At 36.7% G+C, this 26226-nt stretch overlaps 1 protein-coding gene across 7 annotated transcripts in view; it reads right to left on the bottom strand.

Annotated features, from left to right (window-relative positions):
* The window catches only part of DCAF6 (DDB1 and CUL4 associated factor 6), a 215136-nt gene that overhangs the window by 109811 nt on the left and 79099 nt on the right, over positions 1–26226 (bottom strand). For all 7 annotated transcript variants that reach the window (XM_077156886.1, XM_077156887.1, XM_077156888.1 and 4 more), the window contains 3 exons: positions 18700–18813; positions 11241–11376; positions 9563–9777 (listed from right to left, as the gene is read on the bottom strand). In XM_077156886.1, coding sequence (XP_077013001.1) covers positions 9563–9777; positions 11241–11376; positions 18700–18813 — 465 coding nt within the window. The remainder of the gene's footprint in view (positions 1–9562; positions 9778–11240; positions 11377–18699; positions 18814–26226) is intronic.

Genomic DNA, 26226 nt, shown 5'->3' with positions numbered 1-26226 from the left:
TTTCTGTGTTCTTTTTATTTCTTTTTCTGAATTGATGCAAATGATCTAAGAAAAGATCACAATGATGAATATACAACTACAGGTGATATTGTGAGTTACTGATTATATAACAAGAATGGAATGACAAAAAAAAAATTATAATGAATACTTTCTTAGGTGGTAAGGCAGCAGCTTAGAAAGGTGTAGAATCTAAGTTATTCCCCAGAGCAGCTAGTAAATATCCAGAAACACTGCAAAACAACAGCTTAGGCTACATCAACAACTACACACTCAGTATATTCCAGTCTGGACAAGGTGGACTGACTGAGACCCCACACAGAACTGTAAGACCCCCAAATAGTGGAGGCTGGCACTCCTCCCTATGGACGCAACAGGCTGTTCCCCAAAGGGACAGAAAACAGCACTAAAAGTACCAATAAGTTTTGGTGCCAGCAAACAGGAGGTGGAGCTGATCTGGGGTGAGGGGGTGGGGGGACAAAAAAAAAAAACAGAGGTTTTTTGAGTCAACATAAAATATGGGAAAGGGGCTGGACCATAAAAAAAAGGGGGGCACATAGAGCCTGGAGATATATACAGCCACTAATCAACTTAAGCTCTTGACTGGCACACCCAAGGAACAGGGGCCCTGCTCTGAAAACAGTTTTTTTTTTATATCTTTTGCTTTATTCCTACTACTTACTACCTCATTAGATAGAACTGGAAGACTTCTCAGGCTCCAGTACTGCCCCTAGCAAGGGCAGAATTAAGTTTGTCTGAGAAACAAAGTAACTACACATATGAAAGGTGTAGATTCCCTAAAGGTAAGGCAGTATACTCCCTAGACAAAGGAAGGGCACAATTCAAGTGAAACACCTCCCTCCTAAGGAATTCAGGCCCCAGGGGCTGGAAAACTGAAGCAATTAATGGCAACCTACAACCTCACCTCTGTCACAATCATCCCTCTTCCCTCCCACCTCCGTATAATGGGCAGAAAATTCACAAATATATGGAGGCTAAACAGCACACTCTTAAACAACCAGTGGGTCAAGGGAGAAATTACAAGAGAAATCAGCAAATGTATTAAGGCAAATGAAAATGAAAATGCAACACATCAAAATTTATGGGGTACAGAAAAGGCAGAATGCTAAGACAGAAATCTACTGCCTTAAAGTCCCCTTCAAGGAATAGTGAGAACAGGGGAAAATTCAACTTCCCCAAGTTGAATTCCTAATATTCTCACAAGCAGTGTGGACAACCAAAGCTATAGGCTGAGCCCCCAGGCTTGGGGTTTGTTCATATGAAACTTAACCCCACAAAGGATAGGTCAAGCCTACTTAAAACTAGGCCTAAGAGTCACCCCCAAGAGAACCTCTTTTGCTGATCAGATGTGGCCTCTCTCTCCAGCCAACACAACAAGCAAACTCACCACCCTGCCCCTGTCTACATGGGACATGACTCCCAGGGGTGTGGACCTTCCTGGCAATGTGGGACAGAAATCCTAGAATGAGCTGAGACTCAGCATCGAGGGATTGAGAAAAACCCTAGAATGAGCTGAGACTCAGCATCAAGGGATTGAGAAAACCTTCTCAACCAAAAGGGGGAAGAGTGAAATGAGACAAAGTGTCAATGGCTGAGAGATTCCAAACAGTCAAGAGGTTATCCTGGAGGTTATTCTTAACGCATTAAGTGGATATCACCTTTTTAGTTAAGGTGTAATGGAGAGGTTGGAGGGAACTGCCTGAAAATGTAGAGCTGTGTTCCAGTAGCCATGTTCCTTGAAGATGATGGTATAATGATATAGCTTTCATGATGTGACTGTGTGACTGTGAAAACCTTGTGTCTGATGCTCCTTTTATCTACCTTGTCAAGAGATGAGTAGAACATATGGAATAAAAATAAATAATAGGGGGAACAAATGTTAAAGTAAATTTAGTTTGAAATGCTAGTGATCAATGAAAGGGAGGAGTAAGGGGTATGGTATGTAAATTTTTTTTTCTGTTTTCATTTTATTTCTTTTTTTGAATAGATGCAAATGTTCCAAGAAATGATCATGATGATGAATATGCAACTATGTGACGATATTGTGAATTACTGATTATATATATAGAACAGAATGATCAAAATAGGAATGTTTGTGTTCATTTGGTGTTTTTTTGGTATTTAAAAAAATAAAATAATTATATTAAAAAAAAAAGAAATCTATTGCCTTAAATGCCAATACATAAAAAGAAGAAAGAACAAAAATCCAGGAATTAATTGATCACTTGGAAGAACTAGAAAAAGAACAGCAAACTAACTCCAAAGCAACAAAGGAAAGAAATAACGAAGATTAAAGCAGAAATAAGTGAAACTGAGAACATGAAAACAATTGAGAAAAATCAACAAAACTGGAAGTTGGTTCTTTGAGAAAATCAATAAAACTGATGGACCCTTAGCTAGGTTGACAAAAAGACAAAGAGAGGAGATGTAAATAAATAAAATCAGAAATGGAAGAGGAGACATAACAACTGACCCCACAGAAATAAAGGAGGTAGTGAGCAAACACTATAAGCAAATATATGATAATGAACTAGACAACGTACATGAAATGGACAACTTCTCAGAAAGGCATGAACAACCAACATTGTTTGAATACCAAATGAATAACCATCATTATTTCAGGAAGAAATAGATGACCTCAACAAAACAATCATAAGTAAAGAGACTGAATTAGTCATCAAGGAGCTTCCAAAAAAGAAAAGTCCACGACCTTCCTCGCATTGTAAATTCTAACTAACATTTAAACATCAGTACCAATCCTACTCAAAGTCTTCAAATAAACTGAAGAGGAGGGAAAGCTACCTAATTCATTCTGTGAAGCCAACATCACCCTCATCCCAAAGCCAGACAAAGATACTACACAAAGAGAAAATTAACATATCAATCTCTCAAATGAATATAGGTATAAAAATCCTCAACAAAATACTTGCATTATCAAATCCAGCACCACATTAAAAGAACTATACACCATGACCAAGTGGGATTTATTCAAAGTATGTAAGGATGGTTCAACATAATTAAACCAATTAGTACAATATACCTTATCAACAAATCACTACTGATTTTGAGGTGTTGATCTTGTAACCTGCCACTTTGCTGTCCTCATTTATTAGCTCTAGTAGCTTTGCTGCAGATTTTTTGAAATCCATAAAAACACATGATCATCTTAATTGATGCAGAAAAGGCATTTAAAACATTCAATTGTCTTTTTTGATGAAAAACACTTCAAAGGACAGAAACAGAAGGGAACTTCCTCAGTATAATAAAGGGAATATATGAGAAACCCACAGCTAATGTCATCCTCAATGAGGAAAGACTGAAAGCTTTCCCCCTAAGATCAGGAACAAAACAAGGATGCACACTATCACCACTGTTACTCATCACTGTGCTGGAAGTTCCAGGCAGAGCAATTTAGAAAAGAAAAAGAAATAAAAGGCATCCAATTTGGGAAAGAAGAAGAAAAACTCTTACTGTTTACAGATGATATGACACCATATGTCAAAAATCTCAAAAAATCCACAGCAAAACTACTAGAGCTAATAAATGAGGACAGCAAAGTAGCAGGTTACAAGATCAACACCTCAAAATCAGTAGTGTTTCTATGAACTAGTAATGAGCAATCTGGGGAGGAAATCAAGAAAAAAAATTCCATTTACAATAGCAATCAAAAGAATCAAATATTTATGAATAAATTTAACTAAGGATACAAAAGACTTATACACAGAAAACTATAAGAAATCACTAAAAGAAATCATGGAAGACCTAATAAATGTAAGGCCATACCATGTTCATAGACAGGAAGAATAAATACAGTTAAGATGCCAATTCAACCCAAATTCATTTATAAATTCAACACAATATCAATGAAAATCCCAAAAACTTACTTTGCAGGAATAGAAAAACCAATAACCAAATTCAAATAAATTTTGGTTATTTGGAAGGGCAGAGTGCACCAAAGCTAAAACTATCTTGAAAAAGAAAAATGTAGTGGGAGGTCTCACACTACCTAACTTAAAGTGTATTACAAAGCTACAGTGGTCATCACAGGATGGTACTGACATAAAGACAGATATACTGACCAATATAATCAAAAGAGTGTTAAGATATAGACCCTGTCATCTACGGACAACTGAACTTTTTTTTTTGTATGGTGTATGGTGGGGTCACATTTCATTCTTTTTCCATGTGTATATCCCGTTATTGCAGCACCATTTGTTGAATTTTGTTTGTGTTTCTTGGTTTCTTTATTTCTTTGGGAAGTACATGGGCCAGGAATTGAACCCAGATCTCCCACATGGCAGGTGAGAATTTGGACAACTGATCTATGAGAAGGTGGTGAAGCCAACTCACCCGGAACAGAGGAGCCTCTTCAATAAATGGTGCTTGGAGAACTGGATATCTACATGCAAAAGAATGAAAAAGGATCCATATCTCACACTCCACATAAAAATTAATTAAAAAATGGATCAATGACCTGAAAACTAGAGTTAAGATCATAAAACTTTTAGAAGAAAATGTAGGTAAATATCTTAAAAACTTGTAATAAGAGGTGGTTTCCTAGATTTTACACCCAAAGCACAAGAAAGAAACAGATAAAAGGGAATTCCTCAAAACAAACACTTCTGTGTATCAAAGAACTTTGTCAAGAGAGTAAAAAGGCAGCTTATGAATGGGAGACAATATGTTGAAACCACATATCAGATAAGAGTTTAGTATCCAGAATATATAAAGAGAATCAATTAAACAGCAAAAAGACAAAAAAAAAACAATTAAAAAATGGGCAAAAGACATGAACAGATACTTCTCAGAAGAGGAAACACAAATGACTACAAGACGTATGAAAAGATGCTCAACTTCACGGGCTATTAGGGAAAGGCAAATTAAAACCACAATGATTTGTTTCCCGGTGCCTGCCCATGCACACACAAAAAAAACCCCACAATGAAAATCATCTGACACCCATTAGAATGGCCATGATCAAAAAAACAGAAAACAGCAAGTGACAGAGAGGATACAGAGATAGAGGCACACTTATTCACTAATGGTGGGTATGTAAACTGGTACAACCACTCTGGAAGGCAGTTTGGTGGTTCCTCAGGAGCTAAGTATAGAACTGCCATTTTAATCTAGCAAATCCATTGTTAGGTATCTATTCAGAGGGCATGAGGGCAAGGACACAAATGGACATGTGCACACCAATGTTTATAGCAGCATTATTTACAACTGCCAAGAGATGGAAACAGATCAATGAATGAGTGGCTAAACAAGCTATGGTGTATATATATATATATATATATATATATATATATATGATGGAATACTATGCAGCTCTAAGACAGAATAAAGTCATGAAGCATGTAACAATGTGAGCGAATCTTGAAGATGTTGAGTAAAATTAGCCAGAAACAAAAGAACAAACACAGTATGACTTCACTGATATGAACTAACATTAATGAGTGAACCTGGAGAAATTTTTTTTTAATCCATATATTTTACTCATCTGTCAAGGTAGAAAAAAGGAGCATCAGACACAATATTTTCACAATCACAGTCACACTGCGGAAGTTATATCATTATACAATCATCTTCAAGAAACATGGCTACTGGAATACAGCTGTACATTTTCAGGCAGTTCCCTCCAGCCTCTCCATTACACCCAAACTAAAAAGGTGATATCTCTATTATGTGTAAGAATAACCTTCAGGATATCCACTCGATTCTGGAATCTCTGTCATTGACACTTGATTTTGTCTCATTTCTCTCTTTCCTCTTTCGGTCAAGAAGGTTTTCTCAATCCCTTGGTGGGCTGAGTCTCAGCTCATTCTAGGATTTCTGTCCCATGTTCCCAGGAAGGTCCACACCCCTGGGAGTCATGTCCCATGTAGAGAGGGGGAGGACAGTGAGTTTGCTTGTTATGTTGGCTGAGAGAGAGAGAGGCCACATCTGAGCAACTAAAGAGGTTCTACTGGGGGATGACTCTTAGGCCTAATTTTAAGCAGGCTTAGCCTACCCTTCATGGGGTTAAGTTTCATATGAACAAACCTCAAGACTGGGGGCTCAGCCTATTGCTTTTGTTGTCCCCACTGCTTATGAGAATATCAAGAATTCTCCACTTGGTGAAGTTAAATTTTCCCCATTTCTCACCATTCCCCCAAGGTGACTTTGCAAATACTTTTTTTATTCACTGCTCAAATCACTCTGGGATTTATCAGGGCATCACTCTGGACAAACCTACAATATCTCATGCCCTACTCAAGATTAAACTTGGAGAATTAAAGTTAAGAACACAGGTTTAACAGGACATAGGAAGAGGGTAGAGATTGAGCAATTGGTGCTAAAGAATACAGACTGTGCAAGAGGATTGACTGTAAAATTTCAGACATGAATAGCACAATATTATCTGATTATAGCACAATAATATAAGTATACTAAATGAAGCTGAGCGTGTGTATGATAGAGTGAGAAGGGATGGGAGCATATATGAAACAAAAGGAAAGTTAGAGGATAAAGACTGATATGGTGTAACTTAGGAATACCTAGAGTGTACAATGATGGTGATTAAACAAACTAAAAATGTACAAATTAAAAAATGTTCTTGCACGAAAGAGAACAAATGAATGTCAATATTGCAGGGTGTTAAAAATAGATGGTATACAGGAAAAAATGCAATCAATGTAAGCTATGGAATATAATCAACAATAATATTGTAATATGCTTCCATTGAATATAACAAAGGCATTATGCCAAAACTAATGTCAACAGTTGGGGGGATTGGGAAAGGGGTATGGATTCTTTGTAGAAGAAAAGAAAATACCTTCAGATGGAGTATTATGGTGACAGCATGTCTATACTCTTAGGTTGGACTGTACAATATGAGAATAAAACTGCTTAAAAATGAGAGCAGCAAGAGCTAGAGATAATGTGGAGAAAGAGATATACAAATTCAGTGTCAGTAGGAAAATGAGAGGGGCAGCTCCTTGGAGAGCAGTGTGGTAGTTCCACAGGAGGCTAGAGGTGGGTCTGCCATATGGTCCTGAAACCCTGTTGTTCTGTATATACCGGGAGAAACTGAGTGTGGGGACCCTAATGGACATTTGCACACTGGTATTTCTGGCAGCAGTGTAGCTGATCTACAATGAATGGAAATGGCCTAAGGGTACAAAGATCGAGGAATGGAAGGGGAAACCATTGTGTATACATACAAAGGACCACTTATCAGCTGCAAGAAGGAATGAAATTGTTGAGGCATGAGACTAGGTGAACGAACCTTAAGGACTGCATGATGAATGAAATTTCAGGAACAAAAAGACAAATATTATCATGACAATCACATGAACCAACTATAATATAAAAATTCAGTAAACTGAAGTCAAGAGCATGGGTTCTCAGGTTGCAGCTTATTGTAAAAGGTCTTAGATTGAAAGCTCTTACAGCAGTCGTATATATTCAGATGTAACTCTTAATTCTAAACTCTGAGATACTAAGCTGTTTGTATAACAAGGTATTTCCCAGAAACTTCGGGTATTTATGTGACACCTGAGACTCAGAATCAGAGCTCTGAAGCTATGAAAGTCAGCAGTACCCCATTCAGAAACTGTTAAAAAAGTTGAAAAAGTGATCAGACATGACTGGAGATATGAATGAAGCTGATATGGATAGAACTAAGGTATATCAGAATACAGGGTAAAGGATGATATGGTTCATATTTTAAAACTTCAACTTCCTTGTGAGACTAAAGGGAGAGATGCTTATTTGGCACAAAATTTATATTTTGGTTACTGCATTTCCTAATTAAACTAGTATGGTCAATTTAGTTCAATACCATAAGTACATGGAATCTTGAATAGGGTGTAAGATTTTGTTGGTTTGTCCAGGTTAGTGTGATGACCCAATAAATCCCAGAGTGATTTGAGAGGTGAATAAATAAGTATTTGCAAAGTCCCCTTGGGGAAATAGGGAGAAAGGAGGAAATATTCAACACTTCTATGTGGAGAATTTCTGGTATTCTTGCAAGCAATGAAGAAAAACAAATCAATAGGACAAGCCTTCAATCTTGGGGTTTACCCCTATGAAACTTATTCTTGCAAAGGATAAGCTAAGCCTACTTATAATTAAGCCTAAGAACCACTCCCAGAGAACCTCTTTTGTTGCTCAGATGTGGCCTCTCTCACTAAGCCAACTTGGCAGGTGAACTCACTGGTCTCTCTACTACATGGGACGTGACTCCCAAGGGTGCAAATCTTCCTGCAATGTGGGACAAAACTCCTGGGCTGAGCCAGGACCAGGCATCAAAGGATTCAGAAAGTCTTTGTGTTCAAAATGGGAAGAGAGAAATGAGACAAAGTAAAGTTACAGTGGCTGAGAGATTTCAAACAGAGTTGAGAGACTATCTGGGAGGTTATTCTTATGTATTATATAGATATGTCTTTTTAGTTTAATAGATATATATCTTTTTAGTTTATAGTATATTGGCATGGCTAGAGAGAAGTAGTACCTGAAACTGTTCAGCTGTGTTCAGCAGCCCAGATTCTTGAAGAAGATTCCATAAAGATATACTGTTTACAATGTGACTATGTGATTGTGAAAAACTTCTGTCTGATGCTGCTTATACCAAGCTATGGACAAATGAGTAAAAAATATGAACAAAAAATAGATAAATAAATAACAGGATTTATAAAATAAAAATAAATAATAATATAAAATAAAATACATTAATAAATTAAAAAAAAAATACATAGGATAAGCCCTAGATCTTGGGGTTTACCCCTACAAAACTTGTTCTTGCAAAGGATAGGCTAAGCCTACTTAAAATTAGGCCTAAGAGTCATTCCCAGAGAACCACTTTTGTTGCTCAGATGGAGCCTCTCTAAGCCAACTTGGCAGGTGAACTCACTGCCCTTCCTCCTACATGGGATGTGACTCATAGTGGGGACAAAGGGAAAAATAAATTGGGAAGATGGAAACACTAGTGGTCAATGAGAGGGAGGGGTAAGGTATTTCATATGTATGAGTTTTTTCTTTTTATTTTTTTTTCTAGGGTGACAGTAATGTTCTAAAACATGATCATGGTTTTTATATATATTTGTGAATACACACTATATGACAGTATTGTGAGCCATGAATGCACACCATGTATAAAATGTATGCGTGTAAACAATCCTCAAGTTAAAAAAAAAACTTTCTTAGGTTTTAGAAAGGAGAGGAGCAGAAAACTTAAGCAATGGGGTAAAAATCTACTTTGAATATTAGTATTTATAATACCCTTCATTCTTGTTCTATATTTGTATTAGAAATTTAGCATAATAGTTCTTGACTTTTGCCTTATTCATAAAATACTGTTATTAATTAATTTTGATTATGCTATAATTTGTAACTGGCTCATTCTATACCTTAAATCTATAAAGTGTGAGTATATGTAGGATAAATTTACATTTCTATATTATTGAGATAATATATGAAATAAAAAATTTAAACATTAAAAAAAAGACTTAGTGAATTAATGGTTTTTAAATTAAACAAAAAATACGAATTTGAGTAAATTTACCTCTTCTCTTCTCTCTTCTGCAGAAGGAGTTTTAAGTTCTCGGGCTGTATCATCTTTTGGGTCAAATAGATATATATAATCTGAAGAATAACTGACAAGAATTTCTTGACCATCTTCACTGTAACAAAGAGATGTCACCCTGCAGGACTTATTATTAAGATGGGAAGGAATAAAACGGGCAACCATTCCAGTAGTCCCTCGACCTGCGTAATTTCCTAGAAAGAAAATAGGAAGTTACTTAAAATTCATAATTTTTATTTTAAAAATATTTTTAAAACCCTTAATGTGATTGATTAGATATGTGATTTAAATGTAGCAATGTAAATTCAGTATCACATTCTGTATCTTCAAGAATCTCTTTACTCAATAGTCAAACAAACAAGCAATACAGTAAAAAGGCAACATATCTCCAAGCAAAATTCATGACTGTCTAGAATTCAAGATTACATAAACTAGGTATTGGAAATATAAGTTCTTTGAAAAACTAAAATAATTTGTGATAAAAGCAATATGGTCACACAGAATCATCTTACAAACATTAACAGAAAATTAATACTTTTATAATATAAATAGAAAAACTGAAATTTATTAACATACTAGATAAAGTAGTGTAATATACTTTTATGAGGATTCACTATTTACTTTATATTTTTAAAAATTTCTGGTTGTCAAGAAACATCCTTCTTCAGAATAAAGTGTATCATGTGGTAGCAGATAAGGATATTATTTTAATTTTAATGAACTCTGCTAGTTTTCATAACGAAGGATATTATTAGGTGTAACAATAAGACAGGGAGAGGTACAACTGGAACTTCATATCCTGGAGGTCCAGTAATATCAAATTCTAAGGATCCCATAAAGCTGTGTAATCCTGCAAAATGAAGTCTTTCCCAGCCCAAATAATCAATTGTGACCCCATCTGTTGAAAACCAATAATTAAGTCTACAATGTCATATCATATTCCCATTGTTTTCCTTAGATACGCAAATAAGGACATCCAAAAAGAAAGACGTCTTCAATCAGAGTTCACAACAGATACCATTGGGTCTTTACATTTCAACAGTCATTTTTATGAACAATATCAATTTCTGATCAAGTACATCCTTATTTTTAAAAATATATGACAAAGTATATATATGAATCCATATTTGATGTCTGTATCTAAGTGTATGGAAGTCAACCTGGCCTTAATTTATTGAGAAAATGCTAATGGAGGTTGGTAGTATGTTTTTCAATTGGTTAATTCACAAGTGGTTTGATTCCATAATGGACAAGGAGAAAAAGAACTTGTTTGAGTCATAGTCAAAATCAGGACTACACTACCATTAACAGAGCGTTAGGCTAAAGAGGAACAGATATATATTATACAAATACATACATACCCAAGTCATAGCTCTTTCCTAATTTCCCCTCCATTAAATTTACCATTATCTTTTTGTCTGAAAATGGTAAAAGGAAATTAAGAATAACTAGAAAAAGTGATAAACTGCAAAAGAAGTATGCCCCAAATAGGGTTATAAAAATTTGATGAAATGATACTTTTATAATAACCCAAATTACTTAAATACATACTATTTCTTGTAATTTATGACAAACTAAGGAACTTTTTAAATGTCAAATATGCTTTAAAGATTTACTCATTGAACTAAGAGTCTTATATCTTAGAATATTTTTTTACCTGTAGCTCTTGTGCCTAGCATTCGCCGATCATATATTCTCACTGAGCTATCAGAACAACCAACAGCAAGATAATAAGGTATTGGTGGACAAATAGCTACAGATGTGGCAGCACGTCGACAGTTAATTAAAATGTCCTTCAAAGATAAAATAATAGCAGTTACAGAGAGCTATATATTAGAAACAATACTATATTTAAAACATTTGCCCTTCAATTTTGAGAAAACCTTTCTCAGAAATCTTAATGCAGTCAGCATTACAATAAGGGAGGGAAAAACACCCATGGTTTTCCTTTAATTTATTTACCAAGTTTCTAACACGAAGTATTTCTATTTGAACAATCTGAACCTGCCTGAAACCCAAATTAACAGACTCAGGTAAACATTCTGAATAGCTTATAACTCTAAGGAAATTTTTCTTCTTTTAATACACTGTTCTACAACTCCAAAATTTCTAAAGAATACTGAATTCTGCTCTTCTGAACTAATCAAAATAAAATATATTTGAAAATGCTCACTAAACATAATTATAAAGTAGAGAGGTAAAAAGTAACAGATAATTGAGCAATTGAAAATACATTCTGAATGACAAAAAAAATAAATTTCCTATATATAAGTCTAAAAACTGAACAACTGTGCTAGCAGGTACAAAAAGCTATTAATAATTCAAAACACTAAATGAAACTGAATGTGAAAATGATGGAGGGAGAAGGACTGGGAGAACGTATGAAACCAGAAAGACTGATACACAATAAAGACTGAGATGACGCACCCTGAGAGAACCTGTTTGTTGCTCAGATGTGGCCTCTCTCTAAGCTGACAGAGCAAGTGAACTCACTCCCCTCCCTCTCTTCATGGGACATAACTCTCAGGGGTGTAAAATCCTCTGGCAACACGGGACAGAAATCCTGGGATGAGCTGGAACTCAACATGAAGGGACAGAGAAACCTTCTCAATCAAAAGGGGGATGAGAAAAAATAAAGCATCAGTGGCTGAGATATTTCAAACAGAGTCAAGAGGTTATCCTGGAGGTTATATCCTTATATATATTATATAGATATTCCCTTTTTAGTGTATGGTATTGGAGTGGCTAGAGGGATGTACTTGAAACTGCAGAGCTGTGTTCCAGTAGCCATGTTTCTTGAAGATGATTGTATAATGATATAGCTTTTACAATGAGACTGTGTCCCCCCCTTTTAAAAGCCATTCTGTTTCCAGTATATCACATGCCAGCAGCTAGTAAACTAGAACAGCAACTTTTGCTTTAAACTGGCAGAGAAAGTGGCAAAAGGGTCTACTCGTATTGGTATGGAAAGCAGAACTTAAAAGTGGTGGGCTAGGCTACTTAGCTGAAAAGATATCCAAACAAAATGTGAAAACTACAATCTGGCTTCTCATTTCAGCATATAATAAAATGGGACAGGAAAGAGAAAAAGTGATAACCAAACTCTTGGCTACAAAGAAACCAGAAATTGATGATCTGGAAAAGTCTGGGCTTCTACAAAGTGAGACTCCAGAGAACAGGGCTCCATGTGAGGATTTAATGAAACATAGGACCAATCAGCCATATCAGAAAAAGCCAGGATTGGAAATGGAGTTATCTAGAAAGGATCTGTGGAAAGCCCTAATGTATGATGACATTGATACCTGGGTGCTACATGGAAAATCAACAAACTTTTTGCAAGATCTGTATGAATGGAACCATTTCAAGACTGGACTAAAGGGGGCAGACTGAAGGAAAAATGACTTCAAAGGCAGAACTATGGAGGCCAAGGTCTAAAGCCAAGAAATTTCAGGCCAGGAGAGCAGAAAGGACAGCAGACATGCCCATCCATGTGGAAAGGGTGAGTTTGCCCAGAAGGCAGAGGACAGGCCTTCCCCTTCATTGCTCAGGAAGAGCTTTGGTGCCCCATGCCTCAAAGAAGGTAGAGCACATTTCTTGGGAATTGGGGAGAACCTTGATGCTGCCCTATTGTTCTGAGGGGGTTAAGTATGTGTCCAGGAAATGGCAGAGAGCCCTGGTGCTGCCCCAGTGCTTAAAGAGGGTGCAGGTGAGAAAAAGGTGGTCTCCTCAAGGTACCCCAATGTTGCAACACTCACTCCAGCATTTGGAGAAAACAAGGCCACTGTGTAGGCCCTTGAAAAGGGTAGGACTGTTACTTTCTAAAGCTCTAAGGATAGATGACTCTCAGACTTTGAAATCTAATGAAGATGGCCCTGAAGGTTTTTGGAAATTTCTGGGTCCGGTGACCGATTTTCCCTACAATATCACCGTATGGCAATGAGATCATTTACCCTATGACTGCTCCTCCTGTGTATATTGGCAGCAGATAGCTTGTTTTCAATTTTCACAAATTCATGGCCAGAGAATTTCTTGCCCTAGAACAAAACATGCTTATAATTGACTCTGACAAGATTTTGTACTGTCCCTAAACTTGTATTGTATTTATATTGTTACTGAAATGATTTAAGGCTTCTGTGATATTGTGATGAATTAAATGTATTTTGTATGTGAATAAACATGTCTTTTCAGGATGCATGGGGTAGAATATGCCAGTCTGAAAATGTTACATACCCCAGAAAAGCCATGCCTTTTTTCTAATCCAATCTTGTGGAGGCAAATCCATTGTTCAGGGTGGAAACCCTGACTGGATTGTGTGATGGTCTGAAACTGTTGTGTACCCCAGAAAAGCCATGTTCTTTAATCCCAATTCAGTATTATTGGGTGGGATCTATTTGATTAAGTTGTTTCCACTGAGATGTGACTGAACCACATGTGGGTGGGACCTTCTGATTGGTGGTTTCCACGAAGATGTGTCTCCACCCAATCAAGGTGGTGGTGCTAGAACCCTTTAAGAGGGAACCATCTTGGAAAAAGTTTTAGAACTGACACAGACAAAAGATCTTTGAAGATGCCACCAGGGAAGCATTTTGAAACAAGAAATTGGGAGAGAAAGCTAACAGATGCAGCCATCCGCCTTTCCAGCTAACAGAAAAAGCCTGAATGCCAATGGCCCTTTCTTGATATAAATGTCTTAGTTTGGACATTTTTATGGCCTTAAAACTGTAACCTTGCAGGTTAATAAATTCCCTTTATAGAAGCCAACCATTTCTGGTATATTGCATTTCCAGCAGCATTAACAAATCAAATAAACTGTTTCCATGGTGATGTGATACATCCAGCTGTGGGTGTGACCTTCTGACTAGATGGCAATGTGACTGCCCATTCAAGTAGGTCGTGATTAGTTTACTGGTGTCCTTTAAAGGAGGAAACATTTTGGAGAAACCACAGATGCACAAGTTTGGAAAACAGCTACTTCAGATGTGACAAAGACATGGATGTTTGGAGATGCATGAAGTGCTGACAGAGCAGATGCCTAAACACGGACATTTGGAGATGCAGAGCCCAGCAGACATTGCCGTGTGCATTCCCATGAGATGCTAAGCAAGGCAGAACTGAGAGTTGTGTCCAGAGGAGTTTAAGAGAAGGTCCCCAGATGCTTAGAGAAGAAACCACTGGCATCAGAAGCTGTAAGCAATTGAACCAGAAACCAGGACCAGCAGATGCCAGCCAAGGATCAGCATTGGCAAGCACCTGAAATGACTATTGATGAATCAATTTTTAGTAACTTTCTTCCTATGTAACAGACATCAGCCTTTCTTGAATAAATGTATCTTTTTATGGACATCTTAGTTTGGATATTTTTATGGCCTTAGAACTGTGCATTTGTAATTTAATAAATTTCCTTTTTAAAAGCCATTCCATTTCTGGTATATTGTATTCCAGCAGCATTAACAAAACAAAATAATGAGTAAACAGGAAGGTTTACTCTGCCTTTGGTCATAAGTATTGATTTTTAAATATGGTATCCCTAATATTTCCACTGTTGCTATTAAAATATAACAAAAATATTATTATCTTATTTCTAAATCTTACACTTTCCTTAGCTTGTAAAACCTTTCTCCTTTTTGGTTCAAAAACAAAGTATACACATGCACATACAAACTTTGTGAAGGACAGGTTTTTCTATAATGTCATTACTCGATTCTATAGAATATTAAAAAAATATACAAACTATCACACCAAAGATACATCCTTCAAGTGTTCCATTAATTCTATATTATTCCGGGTATGACTGCAGTTCTTTACTCTTCTCTGTATGGCTGAATTTTTAAATTACATTCACAGTTTTTTTACTGAATTAACCTCAAAAAGATTACTCCTATTACACAGAATTCATTCACTGAGTACTTTTCATAATTTTACAAGTTTTTATTAATTAAAAACTACTCCAGTAACCAGGCTTTTTAATACTATCTGACTCTATTCCTTTCTATATAAAAATAAACTAACAAATATTATAATTTTTACTTATTTTCACTTATTTCTTATTATACTTGCCTTCTCTCTTATTTTCACAGATCTTCTGTTTAACGAGACACTATTTCAATCCTACTACATTGAATACGAAAATATGATTCTAAAAAAAACTGTCATAAACTTCAGGGCCAAACCTTTACTAAGAAATGGGTATACCAAATGCTCCTAACAAACAACCTGATATTTTAAATTTATTTCTGCTTTCATTCAATACTTTCCTGTTTGTGTCTGTGTGTATATAACATAATGATTGACTTAAATCGTATACATTTTAAAAGTTTCCATTTTTACTTTTTGTTTTCATTTTCTTCTGTTTCACCTGTGTAAAATAACCTGCCCCCACAACACACAAACACAAAACATGTTAACAATAGCAACCAGTTTAATTGGCAAGCACTTGAACTGATTACTGATGATTCAATTTTTAGTAACTTTTAACAGATGTCTATTTAGCACTACTTCCTTATTCCATTTGCTACTTAAAAGTTAATGCGGGGGCGGTTTACACACCAATGTTTATAGCAGAATTATTTACAACTTCCAAGAAATGGAAACAGCCAAAATGTCCATCAACAGATGGGTGGTTAAACAAACTGTGGTATATACATATGATGGAATATTATGCAGCTGTAAGACACAATAAAGTTATGAAGTATGTAACAACATGGATGGACCTTACGGACATTATGTTGAGTGTGATTGGCCAGAAACAAAAGGACAAATACTGCATGGTCTCACTGATATGAACTGACATTAGTGAATAAACTTGAAGAATTTTGTTGGCAACAGAGACCATCAGGAGATAGAAATAGGGTAAGATATTGGGTAATTGGAGCTGAAGGGATACAGATTGCACAACAGGACTGAATGTAAAAACTCAGGAATGGACAGCACAATACTACCTAACTGTAATACAATTATGTCAGAACACTGAATGAAGCTGAATGTGAGAATGATAGAGGGAGGAGGGCTGGGGGCACAAATGAAATCACAAAGAAAGACAGACAATAAAGATTGAGATGGTATAATCTAGGATTGCCTAGAGTGTATAATGACTGTAACTAAACATACAAATTTAAAAAATGTTTTTGCATGAGGAGAAAAAAGGAATGTCATTACTGCAGGGTGCTGAAAATAGATGGTAATTAATATTTTAAAATTTCACCTTATGTGTGAGACTAATGCAAAAAATGTTTATTTGGTACAAAATTTATATTTTGACTAGTGCATTTCCTAATATAACTTATATAGAAAGCTTGGTTGAATGACATAAGTACATGGAACCTTGGATAGGACATGAGATTTTATTGGTTTGTCCAGAGAGATGCCCCAATGAATAGAGTGATTTGATCAGTGAGCGGAGAAGTATTTGCAAAGTCCCCTTCGGGGAATGGTGAGAACAGGGGAAAACTCAACCTCCCCAAGTTGAATTCTTGATATTCTCACAAGCAGTGTGGACAACCAAAGCTATAGGCTGAGCCCCCAGTATTGAGGTTTGTTCATATGAAACTTAACCCCACAAAGGATAGGTCAAGCCTACTTAAAACTAGGCCTAAGAGTCACCCCCAAGAGAACCTCTTTTGCTGATCAGATGTGGCCTCTCTCTCCAGCCAACACAACAAGCAAACTCACCACCCTCCCCCTGTCTACGTGGGACAAGACTCCCAGGGATGTGGACCTTCCTGGCAACATGGGACAGAAATTCTAGAATGAGCTGAGACCCAGCATCAAGGGATTGAGAAAATCCTCTCGACCAAAAGGGGGAAGAGTGAAATGAGACAAAGTATCAATGGCTGAGAGATTCCAAACAGAAGTTGAGAGGTTATCCTGGAGGTTATTCTTATGCATTAAGTAGATAACACCTTGTTACTCAAGATGTAATGGAGAGCCTGGAAGGAACTGCCTGAAAATGTAGAGCTGTGTTTCAGTAGCCATGTTTCTTGATGATGATTGTATAATGGTGTAGCTTTCACAATGCGACTGTGTGATTGTGAAAACCTTGTGTCTTATGATTCTTTTATCTACCTTGTCAACAGATGAGTAGAACATATGGAATAAAAATAAATAATAGGGGAAACAAATGTTAAAATAAATTTAGTTTGAAACGCTAGTGATCAATGAAAAGGAGGTGTAAGGGGTATGGTGTGCATGTTTTTTTTTTTTTTGTTTTATTTTTCTGTTGTCTTTTTATTTCTTTTTCTGAATTAATGCAAATGTTCTAAGAAATGATCATGATGATGAATATGCAACTGTGATGATATTGTGAATTACTGACTATATATGTAGAATGGAATGATCACATATTAAGAATATTTGTGTTTTCTGTAATTTTTTAAAAATTAATTAAAAAATTAAAAATTAAAAAAAAAAGTTAATGTGGGGGCGAGCAACAGTGGCTCAGTGGCAGAATTCTCACCTGCCATGCTGCCCAGGTTCCGGTCCCAGTACCTGCCCATGAAAAAAGAAAAGCTAATCTGCTCTCTATAACACACGACAAAGAACTTAAGGTTATTTTTCTGGGATCACAGATTGAATGATTTCTCAGATCTTTTTCATATTTAAAATTCTAGAAAACCCCATTTAAAAAGACACACAAAACTAAGGGTGAAGATATACCTTTAGAGAAGTGAGCTAAAGCTTGAATTAACATGTTGACAAGAATAATATCCCTGTATTTCTTTAAAAAAAAAACAAAACAAAATACAAAATTCTTGGTTTAAAAGAATAGGGAGAAAAAAAGACACCAAGCATCCACATAATTCTATGATTGCTCCTCATAAACCAAAGCTGTCTCCATGAGTAACAGAGATATACTGATATCTTCAAGTTTTTATAACACTAGAGAATACATTGAAGAATTTCTAAATTTTCATAAATATATTTCAGATTTACAACCAAAATAGATTCCTAACTTCGTTAACATTTTAATTTAAACCATTTTTTGTGATTATAAAATGTTTATAAAAGATTTTAGCATTTCAAAATTTAAGAAATTTACCCGAGAGTCATAATGCAGATAACTTTCAAATTTTAATTATAACTTTGTTTCTACATCAACTGTACAAAAATTTGATTCTTACATCTTTGCAATCTTCTTTAGAGCAGCTGGTTTTGATGCGAGTATCAAACCACCTGACAGTTCCATCTTCACCACAAGAGAGAAAAGTATAAGGATCATTTGGTACAGTCATAATCTGAAGATGAAAAACATAAGTACAGTTAACCTTATTGAACATCTAAACAGATTAACTTTGAAAATATTGCTCCTACATCATAAAATGATTAAGGTAAAAGAAAATAAGAACCATGTATTTATTTATTTATTCTTACCTATACTCTGATTCAAAACAGAACTGGACAAACTTGCCAGATAAAAAAGTATTCCATGGAAAAAGACAGCAGTACTAAACGAACTGCTTATATGTATTTCATCAATAAGAAATATTTATGCACTTTTTTTCTTGACTCAGCTTTCATGACTTAATTAAAAAAATTCTTTTTTACTTAAAAAGTTTAAAAGTGGCAGAGGTGCCATGATGGCAGCTTAGCAAGGGGTGGGATTTAGTTCGTCTTCCAGAACAGCTACTAAATAACCAGAAACAATACAGAACAGCTACTGGGGCCACATCAGTGACCAGACACACAGCGTACTCCAGTCTAGACCACCTGGACCGGCTGCGAGCCACCCCCAGAACCGTGAGTTCCCCAAGCCGCAGCAGCCAGTGCCCCCTCCCTGACAGACTGCTTCCCAGAGGGGAAAGGAAAGAGACATTACCAGCAGCGGGGGGCTGAGCACAACTAAGCTTCAAGTGTGGAATTAATTCACAAATTCCAAATACTAAAAATAGGCCCCCAGCTCAGGTGAACCTGGTCAAAGCAGAGGTTGCTGATTTTTACCCTGGTGCCGAGGGGGCAGGGCTAACAGAAAAAGAAAAAAAAACGAAACAGAGGTTTTTGTGGCTGTGTTTCTACAAAGGTTTGACTGCCTTTGGATAAAGCTGCAGGGCTTCTCAGGCAGAAACAAGCTTGTTTTTTGATAGCTTGTCAGGAGGCTCAAACTTCCCCAGGGGAGGGGTGAGGCCCAACTCACGTGGAATCTCTCCCTCAAGGAATTCAGACCCCAGGGTTCAGTCATTTGAAGCCATCAAAACAGCCTACAACCTCTCCTCTGTCTCCACCATGCCCCAGCAGGAAGAGTCTGCCAAAGTTAAAGGTACCACATCATCTTATGCTGGTGGGACTTGCAGGCAGACAAGTGCCACATACTGGGCAGGATAAGAAAAACAGAGTCCAGAGACTTCACAGGAAGTTTCACTTCACTTGCAACCTACTGGGTCTCACACTCAGGGAAAACTGACGCAGGTGACTCTTTCCTCCTGACAAGAGGCCAATTTGGTCTGGGGAAATCAGGCTGGGGTCTGTAATACCTAAGTAGACTCTCCTAAGGGTGGGGGGGGGGCGGGGAAGACACCATAGAGGCAGGGCAAGAAACAAGAAAACAAGAACTGAAAAACTCTCTGTTACACAAGACCTAAGCTAATGGTCCAGAAAAAGCCGGACTAAATCTCAAAGAACAGACAGACAACAAATTCATCCAGCAATAAAACCCTAGGTAAAAGAAGTGAAAACAATCTCCAGAATAAACTAATTAAGGTAATTAAATGTCTAGACGCCAGCAAAAAATAACAAATCACACTAGGAAAATTGAAGATATGGCCCAGTCAAAGGGACAAACCAACAATTCAAATGAGATACAGAAGCTGAAACAACTAATTGAGAACGTACAAACAGATATGGAAAACCTCATCAAAAATCAAATAAATGAATTGAGGGAGGATATAAAGAAGGGAAGGAATGAATAAAAAGAAGAAATCGAAAGTCTGAAAAAACAAATCACAGAACTTATGGGAATGAAAGCACATAGAAGATGAAAAAGTAAAGAAGTCATTTTTCAGTTTGTATGCTTCCATCTAGAGAAAAATTATTAGGAGTACGTATTCCATAAGGACATTTATTTAGCAAACTGGAATAATTCACTCTTTATTCTAATTAATTAATGAACAGCTGAGTTACAGTCATCACTGCTGTGAAATATGAAATAAATGAATTAAGATATATTCCTAATTATAACTAAAGTTTTGTTTTATGATATATTAAGGAAATGTACATTATTTCAAAAGCCTTCCTAACATCTTAACAATCCTCAACAAAGTAGAGGGGAAGTAATGCTGGAGAGAAACTGTTTTCTGTAAATGGGTGAATATTGAACCTCAGAAAATCTGCCCCACCAGAAAAGCAACAATAACACTAGCAAAAATTGAAATATCAACTTCTTTGAAAGTCCAGAATTTGAGGTGAAGGTTTGGAATAAGTAAAGGAACATTTATTTGTAAAAATATATAAAAGCAGACTTAACCTCAGATAAAACAGAGAACTTTGGGGCATTTTAACCTGTCTTACTACTATCCTCTCTTGCCAGCTATGTGGTAGTCATGAAAATCACAGCCAAGCAACTATAGTAATTGTGAAAATGAACAGTTTAGCAGCCACTGTAAAGGACAGAAAGATTTAGAGCTCACCAAAAAAAAAAAAAAAAAAATAGGTGAATTCTTTAGGGAGAATTGTCAATATCTGACCTGACTGGAAGATTCCTTAAAAAGTTCCATTCTGAGGACTTGTGTATCCCTGTGGCCTGACTCAGATTACACTCTTCGCTAACAACCCTAATCATAGCATGCTTGTCAAAAGTAATCAGTGGCAACTGTTAACACTGCAGCTGTTTGACAAAGAACATCGGGTAGGGAAACCAAGATCTTGACAAAAAATTTTAAGAAGAAAAACAGAGGATTTAAATATCCACAGGGTAATTTGAAAAGCATTAACCCATGCCTAAGAATGCAGAAGAACATGCTCATGTGAAGGCATATGAGCAAATCCAGGAAACATCAAACAAGGCCTTAATCTCTCACCTCTGGCTAACTTTTAGGATCTATGAAAGCAGGAAGGGATGGCTAAAATAGAGATGTAAGCCTCTGGGGTATTAAAGGCATGCCCAAATACACCCACAAAGGCTGGGAGACATGGATCAAAGCATTTGAGTAAATTTCTGTCTAATCAATAACTAAACACCAAACAAGTAAAGCAGAGACTTCAGTGGCCATACATGAAAAATAATACAGATTTCACAGAATTGGTCTTGGAAAGTCACTAAAAAAAAAAAAAACAGCGGCAACAACAACAAATGGACAAAAACAAACAAAAAAACCAACAACCACCATTAAGGAGGAAGAATCTAATTTTGAGAATGAAATTATATGTAAATGTCCACTTCTCAACAACAAAAATTTTGAGACACACAAAGCAGTTAAGTATGACTTGGACACAGGAAAATAAGTGGTTAAAAGAAACTGTCCCCGAAAAAGTACAAATACTTGACATATCTGACAAAGACTTTATTTGTTTGTTTTTTTATTTTGGAGGGGTGCATGGGAAGGGCATTCTACTACTGAGCCACCAGTGCACCCAGACAAAGACTTTAAATCAGTTATTTTAGGTCTGTGTAAAGGTAGAGAAAACATTGCCTAAAGAACTAAAACAAAGCATGAGAATGACACCTCACCAAACAGAGAATCAAAATGGAGACAGAAATTTTTCGTTGTTTTTTTTTTTTAAACATAGGTAGACACCAGGAAAGGAACCTGGGTCTCCAGTATGGCGGGCAAGAACTCTGTCACTGAGCCACCACCCCCCCCCCAACCCCGAGATAGAAATTTTTAAAAGAACAAAATGAAATTCTATACTGGAAAAGTACAATAACTGAAATGAAAAAGTTCACCAAAGGTACTGAATAGCAGCTCTGAACCAGTAAGAAAGAATCAACAAACTCAAAGATTAGTCAACTGAAAATCTCAAATTTGAGAGACAGAAAGAAAAAGGAATGAAGAAAAAATGAAACAAATAGAAATTGAGAAACCTGTGACACCATGAATCACACAATATACACAAAACAGACAAAACAGGAGTGTCAGAAGGAAAGGAGATAAAGGGACAGAAAGAATATTTGAAGAAATAATTGGCAAAAACATCCCAAATTTGGTGAAAAACATTAATCTATCACCAAGCAGCTCAATGACTCCAAGTAAGATAAACTAAACTAAAAGAGTTCCAAACCTGGACATATCATAGTCAAACTGTAAAAGCAGCAAAGACAGAATACTGAAATCTGCAGGAGAAAGCAACTCAACATGTATATGAAATCCTACAGACTTCTCAGAAGACTTCATGAAAGGCAAAGACAGTGAGATGACATATTTAAAGTGCTGAAAGAAAAAATATTGTCAAGAATTCCATATCCATCAAAACTATCATTAAAAAGAGGGAATAATTAAGAAATTTCAAGATAAACAAAAACTGAAGATAATTTGCCATTAGGAGACTTGAGCCAGAAGAACTTACTAAATGGAGTCTTTCAAGCTGAAATTAAAGGACAGCAGGCAATAACAAACACAAAGTAATAAAGAGCCCTGGTAAATGTAAACTATATATATAGATATTAAACAGTATAAATGAATGTTTGCTTTTAACTGTTTGCTACTTCCATTCAATTTATAGAATAATAGGAAAGCAATACTTAGAAACAATATTTAAGGACTCAAAGTATAAATCATATAAATACTAGCAAAGGAGATGTAAGAAAACGAGCTATCACAGCACAAAGGTTTTGTATACTGTTGACAGTAAGTTCAACTAGATTACTTTACGATAAGATGCTCATCATAATGCCCAGGGAAACTCAGCAAAACATAGTAAAAGAAATGAGAAGGGAGTTAAAATAGCATACTAGAAAATATTTATTTAACATAAAAGAAGGCGATAATATAGAAATAAAGGAATAAAAAAGACACAAGATACAGAAAACAAATTATATAATGGCAGACATAAATCCTACGTGATCACTAACTTCATTAAATACAAACGGCCCAAACTTAGTAAAAATTAATACTCTTGTGTTTCAAAACACACTAGCATAAAAGTAAAAAGAAAATCCATACAATTGGAAAACAGTTGCAATCTGACAAAAATCTAATATGGAGAACATATAAAAGAATTCTTAACCCTCAATAAGAAAAGCAGAAATAACCCAATTTAAAAATAGGAAAGTGTTTTCAATCAACATTTCACCAAAGAATTTATACAAATGGCCAATAAGGATGTAAGATGATAAACATCATCATTCATTAAGGAAACAAATCAAAACCAACATGAGATATAGTTTCCCACCCAGTAGGACCGATAAAGTTAAAAAGATAGACATTGAAAAATATTGGCAAAGATGGGAGAAACTAGAAAATGGAACGTAAAATGGGGCAGCTGCATTGGTAAACAGTTTGTAAGTTCCGTAAAAAGTTAAACATAGAAAGATGGCGGCTTAGTAAGGTACGCGCGTCTTAGTTTCTCCTCCAGAGCAATTACTAGGTGACCAGAAACAGTGGAGAACAGCTCCTGGGGCCACGGCAGGGATCGGACACACAGCGAACCCCAGTCTGGACTGGCTGGACCGTCTGCGAGACTCTGCTGCGGTGAGCTCCCTGAGTGGTGCGCGCTTCCCCGGGCCGTGGCGGCTGGCGACCGGCGCCCCTCCGTCCCTCCTTCCTGGACCGGCTGAGAGTCTCGGATAGGCAAGTTTCCCAAGCCACGGCGGCCAGCGAACAGCGCTCCTCCCCCGCAGGTGTCTTCCCGGTCTGGTGGCGGGTCTCGGATCGACGAGTTCCCCAGGCCGTGGCGGCCGGCGACCGGTGCCCCTCCCCACAGGCGGCTTCCCGGTCCGGTGGCGGGTCTCAGATCGGCGAGTTCCCCAGGCCACGGAGGCCGGTGACCTGTGCCCCTCCCCCACAGGCAGCTGCCCGGAGGGAGAGGAGGGAGTTTCCGACAGTGCCAGGGACTGGGTCCAACCAAACACTAATAGTGGCATTAATAAAGGAGCCACAACATCTTTTGCTGGTGGGACCCGCAGACAGACAAGCGCCACCTACTGGGCAGGATAAAAAAAACAGAGCCCAGAGACTTCACAGGAAAATCTTTCAACCTGCTGGGTCTCACACTCAGGGAAATCTGATTAAATGTCCAGACAACAGCAAAAAATAACAAATCACACCAGGAAAATTGAAGATATGGCCCAGTCAAAGGAAGAAACCAATAGTTCAAATGAGATACAGGAGCTGAGACAACTAATTCTGAATATACGAACAGAAATGAAAAAACCTCTTCAAAAACCAAATCAATAAATTAAGGGAGGACATGAAGAAGGCAAGGGATGAACAAAAAGAAGAAATGGAAAGTCTGAAAAAACAAATAACAGAACTTATGGGAACGAAAGATACAGTAGAAGAGATGAAAAAAACAATGGAAACCTACAATGGTAGATTTCAAGAGACAGAGGTTAGAATTAGTGAACTGCAGGATGGAACATCTGAAATCCAAAAAGAAACAGAAACTATAGGGAAAAGAATGGGAAAATATGAGCAGGGGTTCAGGGAATTGAATGTTAATATGAAGCGCACAAATACACGTGTTGTGGGTATCCCAGAAGGTGAAGAGAAGGGAAAAGGAGGAGAAAAACTAATGGCAGAAATTATCACTGAAAATTTCCCAACTCTTATGAAAGACCTAAAATTACAGATCCAAGAAGTGCAGTGCACCCCAAAGAGAATAGATCCAAATAGGTGTTCTCCAAGACACTTACTAGTTAGAATGTCAGAGGTCAAAGAGAAAGAGAGGATCTTGAAAGCAGCAAGAGAAAAACAATCCATCACATACAAGGGAAACCCAATAAGACTATGTGTAGATTTCTCAGCAGAAACCATGGAGGCAAGAAGACAGTGGGATGATATATCTAAATTACTAAAAGAGAAAAACTGCCAACCAAGAATTCTATATCCAGCAAAATTATCCTTCAAAAATGAGGGAGAAATTAAAACATTCTCAGACAAAAAGTCACTGAGAGAATTTGTGACCAAGAGACCAGCTCTGCAAGAAATACTAAAAGGAGCACTAGAGTCAGATACGAAAAGACAGAAGAGAGAGGTGTGGAGAAGAGTGTAGAAAGAAGGAAAATTAGATATGATATATATAATACAAAAGGCAAAATGGTAGAGGAAAGTATTACCCAAACAGTAATAACACTAAATGTTAATGGACTGAATTCCCCAATCAAAAGACATAGACTGGCAGAATGGATTAAAAAACAGGATCCTTCTATATGCTGTCTACAGGAAACATATCTTAGACCCAAAAATAAATATAGGTTGAAAGTGAAAGGTTGGGAAAAGATATTTCATGCAAATAACAACCAGAAAAGAGCAGGAGTAGCTATACTAATATCCAACAAATTAGACTTCAAATGTAAAACAGTTAAAAGAGACAAAGAAGGACACTATCTACTAATAAAAGGAACAATTAAACAAGAAAACATAACAATCATAAATATTTACGCACCAAATCAGAATGCCCCAAAAAACATGAGGAATACACTATAAATACTGAAAAAGGAAATAGACACATCTACCATAATAGTTGGAGACTTCAATTCCCCACTCTCATCAATGGAC

Source organism: Tamandua tetradactyla, chromosome 4 (assembly GCF_023851605.1).
Source record: "Tamandua tetradactyla isolate mTamTet1 chromosome 4, mTamTet1.pri, whole genome shotgun sequence".
Taxonomy (NCBI): Eukaryota; Metazoa; Chordata; class Mammalia; order Pilosa; family Myrmecophagidae; genus Tamandua; species Tamandua tetradactyla.
Note: the sequence above shows the minus strand (reverse complement) of the source record. Positions and strands in the feature narration are given on the sequence as shown.